General features: G+C 44.7%; 1 protein-coding gene across 1 annotated transcript in view; it reads left to right on the forward strand.

The window, feature by feature from the left end:
* Positions 1 to 12,624, forward strand: part of LOC103527667 (ras and Rab interactor 3) — a 145,757-nt gene extending 133,133 nt beyond the window's left edge. The window contains exons 25-27 of the mRNA XM_030452492.1: positions 5,531 to 5,662; positions 8,740 to 8,903; positions 11,441 to 12,624. Of these exons, the coding sequence (XP_030308352.1) occupies positions 5,531 to 5,662; positions 8,740 to 8,903; positions 11,441 to 11,749 (605 nt within the window). The 3' untranslated portion in view covers positions 11,750 to 12,624. The remainder of the gene's footprint in view (positions 1 to 5,530; positions 5,663 to 8,739; positions 8,904 to 11,440) is intronic.
* The last annotated feature ends 6,053 nt before the right edge of the window (positions 12,625 to 18,677 follow it).

An 18,677-nucleotide genomic window follows, 5' to 3' on the forward strand; every position in this document is an offset into this window, starting at 1 on the left:
ACCAGCTATAAAAGGAGCTTAGAGGTACAGGTTCAGATGTTCACATGTACAGTGTAGGCAGTAGTATTAGTAAGTGAATCATCCCCAAAGGAGGCAACTATGATAACATTGCGGTGTCTCACTGAGCTTTTCCAAGTTCTGTGCAAATTTAAATAACAGCAGCATACGCCTCCAAGATTGTAACCTACAATCAAAAAAATATATAACTTACTGCCTAAAAATACAAGGACCAGTTAATAAGAATAATGTACATTTTTTCAATCTATGCAGTAGAAAACGTAAGAGGCAGGACTCACAAAGATATGTAAGCTTCCAAATCTGTGAGTGCACCTTTATTTGGAAGGTATGCCCTAACACCCACAAGGAGAGTTGAGCTTGTTTATGTGGAAGCAGTGTAATATTATGTAGAAAAAGATGCTATTATTTATAATTCAGAAATACCTTTACTCAGACAAAATGTCAAAGGCATATTGTGTGGTAGGCATAGAACAAGAATCTCTGCTTTTCACTTTATCCGAAACACAAGGACTCTTGTGGCATGATAAACAAGATACAATTCTGCAGTATTTGAGGTGTGCCCTGGCAGTGGTGAGGCTGGAGTTCTCAGCTCTGGGTTACCTGAGAGCTGCCTCTCTGTGGAAGAGAACTGATAGAAAAGCAAAAATAGTGGACCAGTAGGCACTGGTTTAGGAAAAAATACTGTGTAAGACAAACAGAACAAGCTTTATCAATCCATGGGTGGGAAAAATCAGGGATGGAAAGTCTCCAAGCTTAAGGTGAAGTATGAAAGATGTGGAGGCTGCTTTTGAAGGAGATTCAAGAAGAATGAGCCATTATCTTACTGCAACATTTTTAACTTGTCAACTACCTAAAGTTATGACCCTTCTTTTTTTTTGAGTATCATTGAATTTCACACAGAGCTGGACTACATAGCTCAAAGCCAGTTCTGTATGAATGATGGAGTTGACAAGGTGACTGGCCTTTAAACATGTGATTGCATAAACTTGCATAGTTTTTCATGGTTAATGCATAGTGTGTTTTTGTAAGAAGAGGAAATATAGACTATATATTATATTGGAATCTTTCTCTTTCCTAGCTTTTAGGTTGAAGTTTGCTATCCCCCATGTAAATATTAGTTGCCTTGATGCACTCCTATATGGCTCTGCAGCTGACAAAGGTATGGACATGAAGCAGGGTGTCTTCAGTGGGACATCTGAGCCTGTGAAAGGAAATGGGCCTCAAATACTTCAGCAACCAGTGTAGGGCTTATGCAAGATTTTCCTAAAATTAGGTCACAACAATCCCACATTATTCATTTCTGAGCAGGAAAAAAAAGCTGTACATAGCAGTTTTGGTTTGCTGTCTTTAGGATGAGGTTATTTGTATTTAAGTTACTATTAAGGAAGGCTGGTGGACTAGAGATTATATCCTTTTTCTGGCTAGCATAATTGCTACATTTGAATTAAAGAGCCAATTCATATTTTTCAAGGGGAATGCATTTCTCAGATTTCTAAAACATATGGTTTTGCAGTATTAATTCTGCCTGCATGTATTAACTCTCTTAATTCAACTATACCACAAATAGAACTTTAATGAAGTAGAAAGGGATGGACAAGGCACAGAAAAATGCTACAAGTAGCAGAATGCTCACAATCTTTTCTTACTATCTTGAACAAATCTCAGTTAACCTCTCTATACCCCAGATTTTCCAGCTTTAAACTGAGGCTAAAACTGTTGGAGAGCTGCTGTAGGCATCATTCCAGTGTTTGTAAAATATTAGAGCCAGATGCAGAACATCATCAGTGCCTGATGGTTCTCAGAACATACATGGAGGGAAAAGAACTGCATGAATGCGTTAAAATAGGCTGTAATTTATTTATGGAGCCTTGGGCAGAATTCCAGTTATTTTAAATCGTGTTTTTAATTAATACTCATTCCATTCAAGTGCTGCATCCCATCCAGGAGCTGACATTGTATTTGCTTTGCTATAAACATAATAGGATGAGTTTGCAGCAGAAGAGAAGGCTTATTTTAAGCTTCTTATAGATATTTATGAAATAAATGTTCCCTGATCCTGCAGGGAAGAGGGGGGAATAAAGCAAGCAATCCATATCTGGAGCAGGACAGTGCCACCTTGAACAAGCAATCTCAGTCCCAGTGTCACTGATACCACTGACAGGGTCAGAGCTAGATTTAACTCTTACCAGCTGCTAATACACCCCCTCTGTGAGAGACCACAGATAGAGCCTGGCATGCAGGTCTGGTATCTTGGCTCTGGCCCTTATTCAAAGCGGCACTGAGGAGGCAAGCAACCAGCAGAGAACATCCCTGCTGTAGCCCCTGGATGGAATCTGGTTAGTGCCCTGGTGCCTTTCATAGCACAGGGATCATGTGAGTCACAGGATGCTGAGCAGCACCAACTCTCAGGTATCTTGGTTCAAAGGCATTTTTTTCTGTATTTTTGTGCTTCCTCCTTCTGGTCCTACTTGCAGTGCTGACAGCACCTGATATCACCATGAAAGGACTGAGACACAGGGCGTCTCAGGGCCTTACTTGGTATGACAGCTGTACATGGCTCAGCTAGTTGCCACGCCTGCTGTGACATCCAAGACCAGGAGAACAAGGAGAGGTTCTGCCCTCTCAGGAAACTTCCATGTGCAGTCAGTATAGAGAAGCTATTGTGATGCTGAGAAGGGGTAGGCACAATATACCATGCCTGACCTGCCCTAGGATACATAGAAGGTTTGTGGCAATACATGGAGTCAGAGCTAGAACCTTGATATTTAGCTTTGCTTTTCCCTTGTTGACACCTACAGGTCCTGCTGACTTCAGCTTTAGCTACAGACATGAGTATTTAAGAATCAGGTTTCATATTCCCAGAAGTGGATTAAAATGATGTCTAGTAATTTATGCATACAGCATATGGAGAATGAGTACTTTTCCCATTGTTGCAGTCAAGCATCCCTGTTCTAAGTTAATTAATCAAAAAGAAACTGTGTATCAGATTTCTGTATATAAGCCATATAAACAGCTGGAAGTCAAATAATATTTCTATGAAATCTTAAAGTTGAGAAGGGTTTATAAGAAGGAATGGTGGGCAGAGCAGCTAAATCAGCCTATAGAAATGCAATAGCAATGTAAAATAACTCAGTGCCTGCTTGTACTTACATGCAACATAGAACCACTTCTCATAAAAAGAAATAGTTTCTGTAGTTCTTGAAAAGTGTCCTCTAAATTTCATTTCAGCTGACACTGGAAGTTGGTGGCTGGGGACATGGAGATATTTTGTTCTAAGTTTCTGTTACCACTCTGGATTGGTTGGTCAGTCTGCTGACTGGTTGGTGATTTCTTTCAGTGATATTTCATTAAAAAAAAAACAAAACAGTTTTTTCCAGTGGATAGGCATTCATGTTGTGAAGTAGCACAATAATTTCTTGTATTTCCTGGCAGACATAACATGGATTGGTCAGGAAAATTAAGTGGTAGGGAAGAGAAAATTCTGCCATTGATGTTGGTGGAAATCCCTTGCTTGGGCTTTGGGAAATCCCTTGGCTCTCAGGAATTAGAAGTACCCAATCTATGCCACTGGTCAGTAACTACTGCATCATAAGGAAAAAATATTTAAAGGGAAAAAATGGAGCCTAGCAAGCTGACACTTCATCTTCCTTTATGCAAGTTTTATACAGAACTAACTCTACTGGCATCTGATTTGCTCAGGTCAAAAGGAGAATAGGGCTTTTCTCTGTGCAGCTTTTGTAGTACATTTTCATGTCTCAGTTGTGTCATCTTTTTTTTGCTAGAAAATGTTAAATAGCTGTAATACTAGGCTGCTTGTGTTAAGTTAATATATATATATGACAGTGATGCACTGAACCCTTCACAGAGCTGAATCTTTCACAGAGACATAAACCAAGGCAACAGCAGATAAACAAAATGTCCATCCAGATGTTAATGAAACAATAGAGTCCTTTTATAGTTTTGTTGAAGACCTAAGGCTGTGTCATTTAATTAAAGGCAGCCATAATAAAGCAAACAGAACTGCAAGCCTTAATACAACTTTCATTAAATAAATTGACTATGTTGTGGCATGTGTGGATTCTGCCCTGGCAATCTCTAATCCTCCAACACTTTGTTTTAACTGGATCAGCCCTCTGTTCACTAGATACATTACTGGGTTTATTTTAAAGCCATACTTTTTTTATTTTTTTATTTAATCAGTGGTAAGCTCATGTTTATTTGAGTCTTCAGAAGACTATTTTTCTTTGCCAGTGGGGAATCTGCATCAGCTATGAGTGACAAAAAAAGAAAGCTGACTCATGGCAGATTTTAAATAAGTCAGTGGGAACATTTGAGAAATAGGAATTTATGCCCTAGCATGGAAGGGCATGCAGACCGTGGGCCAAAAATGGTTAAGGCATTATTTCACCAAAGTGTACCAAGGATTGCTTTGACTCTTTGAGTCGAGGCAAATGGTTGTCAAGTGAGAGCCACACGGCCACAGGAAACCAACACATCAAAGTGCTCAAGTGAAGAAAACTGCCTGCTGTCTGAGGGAAGACATTCAGAATGAAAGCAGACTGGGCTTTGGTTAAGACGAATGGTCAGCCCTGGATGTTGAGAAGATAGGCCTGTTAAGCAGCTTGTTATTTTGGGTTGTCCATGCTGAAAGCATCTTTCAAATAAGAAGTTATCCTTGTGCTCCTTGCCGTTTATGTAGTGAAATTTTGGTTTGGATTCTACTTTAAGTAGTAATTATTTACAATGATGGCTGTTGACAGGTGTGAATTTGTGCTCTCAGGGATCCCAAAGAGCTTTTACAGACTGCATATAAGATCACCTTGATGACTTTGTGGATATGAACATTTTAAGCACAGGAGATCTTGAGCCCAGGAGGATCTGTTCCTTTAGCACCTGCTGCACACCAAATCCAAAACCTAATCTAAGTCCAAAGTGAAAGGCTTTTTATTTTCTTAGCTAGATATCATGGATGGAAACGTGCTTCCTCCTAGATCCTAATTGCCCTGTGAAAGAATATAAACATGGAAGCCCTCTGTCCTGAAAATCACTGTCTCAAATTCCATTTCTGCTCTTTGGTCCCAAATATAGAGCAAACCTAAAAGAGTAAATTCCCATAATGCATGCAGACAACTTTACTACCAAAAACATTAATTGCAGTCTTGATGGCAGTGTTAAATCAGAGCTGGCAGCCTCTCACTCTTCATGTATTGTCCCTTCATGTATTGTCTCCTGTGCATTTTTTTCCAGTTAACAAAGGATGGCAGAAATCGAGCTCACTAAAAAATTTCAAGCTCATATTTTGGGCTTGAAGCAAGTTTACTTACTTTTTAGGTAAATTAACTTTTACTTTTTCAGTATTTTTTTGTTTGCTGGTGCTTTCAAGTTTTAGTTCTTTATGTAATGTAACCTGAAGTCTGCAAGGACATGCTGAATGGGAAGCTGTCACTGTTGTCTGGGAATGTGTCTTTGTGATTAATTTATGGGGGCCACTCTTGTGTTTCTCTTTGCTCAGGAAAACCATATGGTGCAGATGATTTCCTCCCTGTACTCATGTATGTGCTGGCCCGCAGCAACTTGACTGAAGTCCTCCTGAATGTGGAGTATGTGATGGAGCTCATGGACCCTGCTCTGCAGCTTGGGGAAGGTACAGTATACAGTGTTTGCTCCTGGGATATTCACTTTGAAAATCACTGTTTGCCTTGCTTTAGTGTTTGTGGGGCAGGAAGGATCTGGGGTGGGCTATGTGGATAAGCTTCAGCCAAACTCTGCAAATCTGAGGCTCTAAAGTTATTGTCAGACACTTTAACACTTGTCAAACACTTTAGCAATGCAGTGCCCGTAGACTCCAGCTAGAAAGGATGGGACCCTGGAAAAATGAGAACTGAGCTGATGGATGAGTCATCTAGAGACATCTAGTGTTCCTTGGCTCAAAGGCTGAAAAATTAAAAGGTCTTTGACTAAAATTATCCTGCTGCTGCAGTCCATTGTGTGGACACTTTAACTTATCCCAGTGAGAAAAGAGCACATTTCTTAAACTGCATTGTGTACCTGTGGCTCTACAGCATTCTCATGGTCACTCTACTCTTAAATTTGAGTGACCCCTTGGACTATATACTCTGGCTGAGTATCATAGTGAGGCAAAGAAAGGAAAGTTGGACTAGAGAGGAATATTGGTTTTGGATCCCTCTGCCATTAGAGGGATGAACACCCCAGGGAGCTGTGGGCCTTCAGTTTCTTAAATATAGCTTGGGAAGCAAATGCTACTTACAGTGACAGGGTTACACATTCCAAATTAGGCAGACATATAATTTTCCACTAAGAAGTCACTAAACCAGTAAAATGGAGTTTATTTTAGACTTTTTTCTGTTAAGTACTGATGTTCTAGGAAAGAGTTCTTGATGAACAACAGCAGACTAATTCTAATTATAAAAAATGGGGGTGTAAGTCTGTAACTAAGAGCATGTCGTCCCAGCACTTCTAAGTGCTAAGTACTAACAAAATGAGCAGTAGGAGCACAGTCATATCAGTGAGGGGGTTCTGCACAGGCTAATTTTCCAGCTAAAGCGTTGCTGGCATAAAAAAAGTATCAGCCTAAGGACAGCATTTTGCTGACATAACTAAGCTGGTTTTGGTGACTATGCTGTCCACAGGTTCTTCATTTTAGAAGGCCAGACTACCAGGTTGGTTACTGAAGGCAGCTGGATTGGAGATCTCAGGGCTATCAAAGGCAAAATTGGCTGAAATTCTCTAGAGTCAAAGATGAAAAGACCGTGTGAAATACATTCTCCAGTCATAGGGGGGAAAATTTTGTGAGGGAGTTCCAGATTTAACTGGCCAAATAACCACAGGAGTGCTGGGACTAACAGCAGATACAGGGAATGGAAAAACCACTCGATGAAGACAGCTCAGTGATGTGGGCGACTGGGAGACCCTTCCTCCCTAGCCACTGGGGGAAGGCATACACCAGGTCACAGCTCCAACCACAGGTACTCCTTACTCTGCCAGAGCAGGAGAAATACTGAGTGGCAGACAAGGGAGGGTCGTGACGATATTTAAGAGGGGCAAAGTAGCACTTGCAGGTTGTAAGCAGCACTTTGTGGGAGGCAGTAAAATAAAGAGAGTGGTTCCGGTGTAAGCAGACCTGTGTAGCTACGGGATACTCCGTATTGGATCCACCTGAATATAGGTCAGATGGCAATGTCTGAGTCTCTCCCCTGCTACACCAAACTTTAATGGTGCTCTAAAATTACTGCTCTTAAATAAATCGCCATCTCAGCCCCCGCCGGCTCGACCACCGCAGTGCCCGCGGAGCCCGAGGAACCCCCGGCTGGGCTGTGGGAGATTTGGGTGATGTGGAACTGCCATCTAGAGGCAACTGCCATGGCTGTGAAAGCTATGAACACCCGGCAGCTCCGCCCACATGACGGGCAATTTTTATTTCTCTCCGTTTTCCTGGCACCCGGGGAGAAGGGAGCAAGATGCTGTTTCCCTGCGGGGATAGTGCCGGGGCCGGGGCGGGCGGTGGACCTGACCCAGGGTGGGTGCTTTTGGATGAATCGGCCTCTCCTCGCCGGGCTCTCACCCCTCCGGCCCGGGCCCGCCCTCTCCTGGGGGCCCGGGGACGCGTTCGTCACCCGGAGCTGAGCCCGTGCCCCGACACGGAGCAACCCTGCAACCCAAGCAGCAGCTACCTCATATACCACTCTGTCCTCTTATCAGGGATTATCTTCATCGCTGTTGATGAAGACTGTGCTTATCGTGGTTCAGCTGCTTCCCTGGCTGTGCACTTGGTTACTTAATGTCTGCTGCAGTCAGGGAGCTTCTGAGGGCAAAAGACTGGATTCAGGTTTTACTGCTTTATCCTGTTTCTCTGCTTTACAAATATTTATCCCACAACTCTAAACAGTACAGGAATTACTCTCATCTGAACACCTGCGTTCCCTGTCTAGTTGATAGAGATGGAAAAGGTGATTTGTCCTTGCAGGTCTGAAACAGCTTCAGCAGTGCACCCGGGCAGTCCACAGGGCACCCGATGGTAAATAAATACTGTCAGTCCTGTCCTGGGCTGCATCAAAAGCAGCGTGGCCGACGGGTCAAAGGAGGTGATTCTCTCTCTCTGCTCTGGTGAGACCTCACCTGGAGTACTGTGTTCAGTTCTGGAGCCTCCAGCACCAGAAGAACGTGGAGTTGCTGGAGCAGGTCCAGAGGAGGGCCACTGAAATGATCAGAGGGCTGGAGTACCTCTTCAGGGAAGAAAAGATGAGGGAGTGGGGTTGTTCAGCCTGGAGAAGAGAAGGCTCCAGGGAGACCTTTTTGCAGACTTTCATTATATAAAGAGAGAGAAAGGCTTTTTATCAAGACTTGTAGTGACAGGACAAGGGACAACAGTTTTAGGCTGAAAGAGGTTATGTTTAGACTTGTTTGGATTTGTTTGTAAGAGTAATTTTTGTAGTAATTTGCCTTCAGTCTGTGTTAACTCCTAGGGCATCTACAACCTCAGCAGTCTGGGCAGTGACAATGCTGTGAAGAACAAAAAAGGTGAAGGACACTGTGGTTATTAGGTCTCATTTCTCTGGGGTCAACATCAGATGGCCCTGCACTCCCTGCAGCGAGACTCAGAGAGTGCAAGAGTCAGACAGCCACCTCTGCAAGGCATGAGGGAAGTGCAAATGCATGCCCTATGCAGGTGTTATGTTCATACAAGACCTTCTACTTTTGCAGGCTCTTATTATTTAACTACCACCTATGGGGCCCTGGAACACATCAAGAACTATGACAAAATCACTGTCACGCGGCAGCTGAGCGTGGAAGTGCAGGACTCCATTCACCGCTGGGAGCGACGGAGGACGCTGAACAAGGCCCGGGCATCCCGTTCATCAGTGCAGGTTGCTGACAATACTTTCTAGGAAAAAAAGCCTGGCAGATGAACATGCTCTCATGCCTACTTATTAAATTTTAATATGATAACTGTTTAAAACCAAAATTAACCCAAATCTCTAATTATTAAAAATAGAGAGTACATACGGCGAGAGATTTCCAAATTCTAAAAAAAAACCCCAATTTGAAATACTTACTACTTTAAAAATCCATTTTGAAGTCTTGAAATGTCCTCATATAATTTTAAATATGATGGGAGAGTGCTTTTGTGTCACGGTTTAACACTGGCCCGGCAATTAAACCGAATAACAGACGCTCTCTATTAATCTCTCTCTCCTCCTTGATAAAGAAAGGAGAGAGAATAAGGGAGAGAGACTTATGGGTTGGAAACTAAACTACACAACTTTAATGAACAGTAATGATAAATAGGAAAAATTACTAAATATATACAAATATACAGGAAAATGGAAACCACATTCCTCCCTCCTTTCCCCCAATAACTCTCACGTCACCACCAAGGCGGCAGGGCAGCCCTGGGAAAGTCCAGGCTGGACTCCTGGAGTCGGCAGCAGTCGGGAACCAGAGGCAGGAACACACAGATATGGGCTGGCACGGATCAGGACCACAGGCAGACGAACGGACAGGATCCTTCCAGGATACCGGGTGAAGGAAGGGAAGCAGGAAAGGCAGGAAGGGCAGGCAGCCGGAAGCTGGAAGCAATGCTTGGCCATCGTGATGCCTCAAATTTACACTGAGTATGACGTATATGGGATAGAATACTCTGTTTGGTCAATTCTGGCATCTATCTTGTCTGTTCCTCCCCAAAGGAGGGTTCAGGTGGGACCTCTTTATCCTCCTGGACAGTAAAATGTTTTCCTCAGAGCTGAGCAGTGTCCTTGGCTCTGCATACCAGTCTCTAGCAGTAACTATAAACATCAAGTGTTATCAATCCTAGAAGCACACACTGTCTGAGAAACTTGCTGTTAATTTCAGCAAGTGCAAGTACTTAAAAGAGACTTAGCTAAAAGCAAAAGTACATGACAGAAAATCACCTTTATCCTGGCCCAAACCAGGACATTTTGTTCATTCAGGAAGGAGGTGTGCTAGGAGCCTTCACATGTGAAGAGGTACAGTAGGGAAGCAGGGAGCTCCTCTGCTCCATGACCTTAGGGTCTGATGAAGTCCTGGCAAGATGCGAGTAGGCAGGGGCAGTTCCTAGGTTGCATAAAGCTGTAGGAGGACCTGAGACATCCCAAGGACTGGTCATAGACGCATCTTCCAGAGCCTGACCTCTCCTGTCCAGCAGCCCGGCAAACTCAACAACAGCTGACTTGATTTGAAGCCTGGGCTATATACGGCCTGGTGAAGACCTCCCCAGGCACCAGTGGGAGAGGTGCCTGAATGGATGGGTGCTTTGTGCTGCCAGCCATGGTGAGGCTGGGTGCAGGACCGGCAGTAAGGGGTGCTCTGCTAGTCCCATGTCCTGTAATCAAACTGTCACCCACAGGGGGGCAGCAAAGGCCACGACTCAGGTTCTTTGAAGCCTTCACATTACAAAACTGAAAATCGTGACTGCTGAGGGGAGAGCCAGGGGGAAGTCTCCTGAGGGGTAGATGCAGGCCGTACAGCCCTGTGAAAGCCGAGGGGCAGCACACGGGCCATTTCCCTTGAGGGGTAATATCAGAGGCATGAGCCCGTCCTCACGGAGGTAAATGGCTTGTTGAAGCATTCAGCGTGCCCCTGCGCACCCCTCTGTCTGCTTTACTCATCTGCAGTGATACTCCACAAGTGCAGTTTGGAAATTTATAATCCAAATATTTGGCAAATCTCACTTCTGCTGGGGAGCCTTAGTATTTTCTCAACAAAAAGGCTGGATTTTTTTTAACTTCATAGATACTAATTAAACACACAGTTTATAAATTAAACCGCTATGGCCAAAGGTTCTCTAAATTCTGTTCCTCGTGAGTTTGGCCAGGGAAAAGTCATCCCAACAGTTGTTCCTTCCTGAAACAGGATATAAGTAAATCAGCCTTCTCAGCATAATTTTTGCTGTTGCTTCCTTACTGGTGGAAGGAAGTTTGGAGATCATGCTCTCAGGGTACTGTTTGGGTGACACTGGAGTTCCAAGGGTCACTGAACTACCAGCCCTTTCCTGTTTCTGTGAGACACAGGGTTTTCAGGCCACATCTCTGAGTTTTTTGGTTTGTAATTCTGATCTGGTATTTTACATTCTATTCTTCAGGAGCTGTAGAAAGGTGGGAGAATTAACTGTTGCAGGCTGTTTCTCACTAAGGTTATTCACCAAAACCAGAAGAAAGCTTTCACTTATGTGTCATTATGGGGCTAATTATTGTGTTAAGTATTTGTTAATTTAACTATTTTCTGATTCAGAGCTTTTTTGTCAAAGGGGAGAAAGGAGAGAATTACTAGGGCATTAGGAGCATTTAGAAGCTCTAGGCAGCTAGAGCTTTGGGGCTGAATTCTATTTCCTTTGGTCCCAAATCACTGGGTTAACTGCAAGATCTATCCTCATGTTTCTCCTCAGGATTTCATCTCTATCTCCTTTATGGAAATCGGTGGGCAGTCAAGGACTCTTGCTTCCAGGAAGGACACCACAGCTGAGCAGCTGAGCCAGCAATGTGCTGAAAAGTTCGAAGTCTCCCATCCCAAGGACTATCATCTCTTTGTTTATGTTGAGGATCATTGGCTGCAGCTGAACAAAGATGCTCTTCCTCACCATATCAAAGCCTCCCTGCTGAAGAGTGAAACCAAGAAAGATTTCCATTTTATTTATAAACCAATAAACCATAAAAGCCCACCAGTTCCAATTGTCAAAGAGTCAGACTTTCACTAAGGGCTATGCTGCTCTTTTGTTGTGTTTGTTGTCATCCTGGGTGGGCTGGAAAGTTTCTCGTGAGACTCTCTGGTACCTGCAGACCTGAGAAGGTCTCTGGAATGTGGCCTTCAACAGAGAGTAGATGTGCTAATTGTAGATGCTGTCTGAATACATGGCATTTCCAGCAGAGTTCATTTGCAGAAATAAAAAGGAGCAATAAAGAGACCATTCATACTTTGGAAAACTTGAAGTATCAAACCTCAGAACCTCCTGCTGGCAACCAGTTTATGTTGCAGAATGTAAATGGACAGTGGAGAAATTCAGAGATCTTGCAGAAAAATGGACATTTACTCCATAATAAATTATGTCAGGTGTGAATCACCTCTGTGCACAAAGCCTGTGAGAGGTCTTTACACACCTCTATCTGGTTGGAGATAAGATTATGCCTTATAGTATCTGTCCATCCAGTTTGAATAAACTTGAGTCTTGCCTGATGTATTCTGTGGAACAGAGTAGCCACCTGTAGCAGACCTCCATCTCTGTCTAGCTATCTACAACATGTGGTTGTCTTTGAAATCTACATAATTACAGACCATGCAAGATGGTGTGTACATTTACCAAGAATACCTTTTCTGCCATCTGTCATTGAAATCAGGTAGCATAGACATTTTCATCAATGTATTTCCCTTAAAGACTGAAAGTCTTCATTATCAGTTTTACATGTACAGCAGTTTTAATCACATTGGTTGTATGATACTGTCTGATTAATTGTGTATTTATTTCCATGTGTAATATGGTGCAATTATTTTAAAATAAGCATTTGTAAATAACTTAATAATTTGCCCAGGGCAACAAACGAGATTAAATTCAAAAATCAAGAAAGAGCTAGAATTAAATACCTATGCCTTTTTACCTGGATGTCATCTTCACTAGTGTTTGCCTGGTTATTACTTTAAAAAATTCAGACTGTTGCAGATGGAACTTGCTAATTCTCTTCTCTATCTGAGCTTTCAGTCATTCAATCAATGTAGACTTCCATTCCCCTGCAAACCTAAATTCCCACAGAATTAATTGAACCAAGGCAAAAATGCATTTCATTACATTTGAAAACCATTTTCCAGGACTGTATAATGGAAGTAGAAGCCTTACTTGCTTGACAGGTCTATGTGTCCCAAGTGCCTTCATTCAGGCAAGATTACCACTACGAACACCAGAGCCTGGATTGTCTGCCTGTAGGAGGCAAGCAGCCTCCACTGCAGTGATGCAAACTTGGGATCAGGCCTAACAAAGCTCTGGTTACAAAGAAAGGGTGTTTTACTGTGGGTTTTCTTCAAAGCTGCTATTGCTTACTGCTATTAACATGCAGAAAAGAATCAGGACACGTTGGGCTAGGTTGCCCAAAGTCCCTGCCTTACTCCTGAATCTCCAGAGTCGTGTGGTATCACGTGGAGCTCAACAGTCCCGAAGTCTCTGGAGCTTAAAATGTTTGTGTCTGTGTGCCCCAGCTGGAGCAAGCACTGACCAAATCTGCATGCAGAGAGCAAACCAGTGCTGTGCCTCTACCAGCTTGGGCTGCATTCACAGCCTGTCAGGAAGGGACAGTCACCAAGAATAAGGAACAGTGATTAACAGCAATCTTGGTTTTGAGGACATAGAGCTTGCAGGATGTGACCCTGGCACTGAGTTACTTCCAAATTCATGATTATTTCTGCTCATGTGCAGCTGTCAGCACCTCTGCTGTGCCTCTGGGCAGCTGAGCCCTCATGCTGCCATTCACCTTTGGCAGGGCTGTGTGCTGCTGCTGGGAGCCCAGACAGCTCTCAGGGTCTCAGGGTGGTAACTGGGATTCTGTGGCCAAGCCTGAGACACAAGTTTCCAGTCTGACTGTAATCTGCCTGAGGAGATGCTGCTCCAATGTCTCTGAAGACACAAGCCATGCTGCCTCCAGGACTACCTCGCTCAGCCCACAGCCCAGGACCATTTCAGTCTCCCAGGACTGTGAGTCCCTGAGCCAGTGATGCTGCATCAGGGCTGATCTCCAGCTCCCCAGCCCAGCTCAGCCTGTCCCCATCCCCAGGGAAATTCCCAATGCCCAGGACTGGGGCTGCTTCTGGTGCCTCCGAGCTGTCCCACTCCTGGCTATAGCAGTGGGACAGGTCCCCAGGGAGCCCCCATGGCCCTGGGAGCTGCTGGCCTTGCTGGCCCAACAGCAGCTTCCCCAAGCCCATCCTGCAGGCTGCAGCAAGTACCTCAGCTCTCAGCCCAGCAGTGCTGGCCCAGGTGTCACTGGCCAATGGCTCAGTGACAGGTTCTCGCCGGAGGTCTGGGTACAGGGCCCCTGAGCCCTCCAGCTGTGAGGCAGCATGTCCTCATCCTGCCTCCTTGGCCCACTGCCACCCCCCTCAGGTGGCAACACTGACAGCACACACAGGCTGCTTGTCCTTTTTCCACCATCACCACTGATGTCCCTTCACCCTCGGGGATGACCAGCTACAAGTTGGACATACTGAGAATCATCTCATGAGAATGAACTGTCCTTCCTGGGGCTGTGGCAGTGGAAGGGTCTGACCTCTGGTCATCAGCACTTAAAAACGTTCCTTTTTCCTCAAACCTGCCCAAGCACACTATTCAAATCCTTCATTTTGCACATATGGATGGACCCTCACACATGTGTTCTCCCCCACCTCTCACCTCCCTTTTCCATCAAACCAGGGCCCACACTAGCTCTCTGTCCCAACTCCCACTGGCTTTGTCATACCCTTTGGTAGAACTCCAAACCATGCACCCACCTCACCTCTCACCACCATGTACAGCTACAACACAGCATTGGGTCCATGTACAGCAGTGCTGGGGATCCCCAGCACCAGACCCAGAGGTGTGGGGAGTCTGACCAGCAGTTTAGTTCTGCCACGGCTGCTGCAAATTATTTTAGACCCCAGGGGCAAAGATATCTGCTATATATGAACATAAAGTAATCTGGTGGGGATGTGGCTTAAGCAGAAACATGGAAGGAAAGGAGGACTGATCTTCCACTGGGTATTTCTGGAAAGAAACTGGATTTTGCGGTGGCCAGGGTCGAGCAACAAACTTGTGAAGAGAGTGTCCTGGGACATCTGAGTCAGCAGCTGGACCTCGGGGCTAAGAGGAACTGCAGATAATACAGCTGGTCAGCAGTGACCATGGAAACCAAGACAGTGTTAAATCATTGCAGTCCAGAAAGGCTCAGACTTACCAAAACCTATTCCCCAAACCAGAGCTGCTGAGCACTGTTTACAAAATGCTGAGTGCCAGATGAATTTCTGTCAGCTTTTACAAAGGCACTCAAATCGCACATTCAACCTTTTCCTCTGATGTAACAATTGCAAAGCTCTGATTTGATCTGCAAACATTTCCATGGCTCTCCCAAATTCAGAGAGAGTATTCACAGTAATGTGAATTACTGTGCCTGGCTGCAACCTCCCTGGAAGGAAATACCTGTGCAGGGCTCAGTGCAGAGTCAGGCTCACTCAGAGGCTGTGGGGCACCTGGCCTCTTTGGGCACATTAGGTAACATTACCAGAAACAACTTTGCTAACCATACGTCTGTGGTATACAGGGGTGACCCGGGTCCTCCAGGGCCTGACCACAGCTGTCCCCTGTCAGGGAATGCAAACTGGGAGATAACGCAAATCACCGGACCCTGGAGTACTCAGGAAGAAACGGCTGCTGCCTTTCAAGACTGAGAGCTCTGTAGCAGGACTCAGGTCAGCCTGTACCAGAGTCATGCACAAACAGCCTGTCTGGGACAAAAATACTGTTGTTCTGGTGACCTTGGCAAAGTTCTGAGTCCCCAGCATGGAGGCTGCTGGAGGGGTTCAGTATGTCCCTTTGGCTGGAGCCTGGTGCCAGGGTCCTGCACTGCTTTAGGCTGGTGTCTGAAATTGTGTGGTAAGAAAAAAAAAGTCTAATGTGGGAATGAAATGGGAATTTTTAACTGTTCCATGGGATTTTATGCATTTGCTTTGCCACGGGGTTTCCTCATGCTGCAACCCAGGCGACACCAAAGCAATCCAGTCTGCTGATCTGTGGCCTCCCTTAGTCAAGGTGGTCACACCGTGACTCACATTCTGTCCCTCACATGAGCCACCACCAGGAGACTTGAACCAAGTAGGGTTCTGTAAGCTAACCAAGGCCTTCTCAAACACTCATTTGCAGAGAAACATTATGCAATGATCATTCCTTTACTCACAAGGAGAGGATCCCAGTGTGCGTGAGAGAAAGACCTGCTGTACCTGGCAACTTCTGCAAAATAAAAACAAAAAGCCCAAGTGGACACTTGTGAACAGAGCTGGTTTAACACTGCTTTGCACCCTGTCAATAATTCACCAAAATACTTACACTAGCAAGTCCCATGTAAGCTAAAGCAAAAGCAATTGAAATTGAAGAGTTTGTCCCATTGAATCCAGGAGCTTTTGTGCCTCATCATGAATCAGTCAACAACTGTACTTCAAGACCTAGGACAGGACTGGCTTTTTTCAACAGGCTTGTGGAGTGATTCTGGGTGGCAGGGCCCCATGGAGGTCACAGTCCAAGCCCTACTCAAGTGGGGCTGCCTCCCAAACCTGCTCATGGCTTAAGCCTTTCAGTGTTGCAAGTCTCTGGGACTGAAGATTACAAAGCCCCACTGGGGCCCTGGTCCAATATTTCACTTGCACTGGGAAAAATAGCTTCCTCTGATCCAGCTGGTGTGAAGACCCTGCCTGTCACATCAGTCCCTCCTTGGTTGGTGTTGCTGCTGCAGCTCTGGCTTTGTCCATGGTGCATGGGATTTCAAACAGAATATTTTTGTTGTCTTCTGCCTCTCTTAGGGTATTGTGTCCCTACGAAGGAAGCAGCTTCAGACTCAGAATAGCCTGAGCTCTCAGCACAAAATGCTGCTTTAGTTAGGACTTTACCTTAACCTTTCCTTTGCTGCTCCTCCATGCCTGTTCTCACAGAGCAGAGGTTGAGCACAGTAGAAGCCTTCAGCCTCCTGCCCTGAGATGAGCAGCCATGCTCATCTTACCTTAAACCATCCTGGTGAGAAAAGCTACAACTTGGAATTTCTAGAAGTGTGCATTATTTCTAGTTCCAGGTGAACTGCCTCCTGCTTTACCCCTAGTAGAGGAGGGCAGTTTGTTCAGGGTGCTCTGTAGAAAGCAGCATCCATGTAAATCTCCACTGTATAGAAACAGTCAGCACACAATGTATTATGGAGGCTGATCATGCCCCCTGCCCTCCAGGTCCTCTCAAAGGAAAGGGAGTGAACTGCTGTGTTGGGTAGAAGCATACAGCAGATTGGGCACAGGGACCTGAATGACGGTCCTAGCAAGAATGAGGGGCAGTACAGAAGAGCTGGCTAGTGGGGGTAACACTCTTTCCAGGGGTTACAGATACAAGCACTTGTTCTGCTCAGGAAAGGTTTTGTAAATGACACAGCCTAACCTTTGCCCTTTTCTGCCTGGTGATGACAATTTCCTAAGAACCTGATGGTTTTCCATATTTTGCAGAAGTTATTTTAGGAATGGCAGCTTGAACAACTACTATATGCCTGCAGGAAGTGACAGTGTCTGCCATGCCCAATCCACCACGAGATTCTTTGGGTAAGACTGATGACCTTGCATAATCCTAAAATGATGGTTTCATCAAGTTCCATTATGATTCCAAAATAAAAAGACTGCCATGCAGGCACTACGCCTGTATGGTGTTGCCTTACAACAAACGTGTTGATCAGTGAAGGTGAAGGCTGCCATTTCCTGAGTTGACTGCAAACAAAATGGGTCTCTGCACACAAACTGGAAATCAGTAGCACATTAATGTTTTTGCAGGGCATGGCTAAAAACTTGCTGCATCTCAGCTGGTATTGCAGGTGCAGTAGCATCTTCAGCAGATTTCCTCTTTCATTTCAGCACATCCCTGAGGGAAGGCAGCACATTGCCATGGGCAGCATTTACAATGCTCAAGCTCTGGAAATCTGTTGGACAAGGGAAACAGACAAATGCAAATCCCACCCTTTCACATTTCAGCTTTGCATCCGCAGTGTTATGATGGTCCACAGGAGGGCCAGGGCAAGTGCCACCCAGGTGTCAGTAATGTGTGACAATACAAATGTGGGCTAGCAGCTGCTTTTTCATCTCATACTTTTGAGGCCTACTTAGTATGGTTGAAGACTCTTGGCTGTAAAGTGATGCCACCTGTGAATAACCTAAAGGGCTTTCCATTTTCCCCCTCTGTGTTATAGATCAAAAGACTTCTCTGAATACTTAAGAAAATGAGTATTTCTAAAGGGTGAAGAAAATTGTTAAAAGTATGAACTGATGATGCTAAATGCTTTAGAAGCAGGGTAGATTTCCAGGGAAGAAAACAAGTCTAAAAGCAGAGACATGTAAACCTCAGCAGATTTAATGTGTATTTTCAAACAGGACTCAGAAGGAGGCATTTTTCCTGTTCCTTCACAGTGACTAGGGGCTCTTGGTACATTCTCATGACAGCAGCCAGACTGCCTCAAAGCTGTCCTGTGTGGCCAGCCCTTCCTCCTGCTACCAGGGGAACACCTGCAACACATTCAGGAACTCAAGAATTTCATACTCCTATTTTTAGATATCTGCTAAATACCCTTCAGCTTTCCATCTGAAACAAGAATCAACTCAAAAGCAGCACATATCTGAACTTTCAACAACTTCCAGGGTGAAAACTTTAGAAATTTAAAGTCAGTAAAGCCCAGTTCCACAATAAATCTACCTTTTTCCATTCATCTTGACACTAGTTATGCTCTGGCATTTCTCTCAATCACTCAGCACAGCTGAAAACATTACTGGCTCTTGGCTTTACCTCACTCTTCTTTATAAAAAGTAGCTTCAGTTACACACACACACCCCCACACACACCCACCCATCCACCCCCACCCACACACACCCCTTCAGCCCCT

This window comes from Calypte anna, chromosome 5A (assembly GCF_003957555.1).
Source record: "Calypte anna isolate BGI_N300 chromosome 5A, bCalAnn1_v1.p, whole genome shotgun sequence".
NCBI lineage: Eukaryota > Metazoa > Chordata > Aves > Apodiformes > Trochilidae > Calypte > Calypte anna.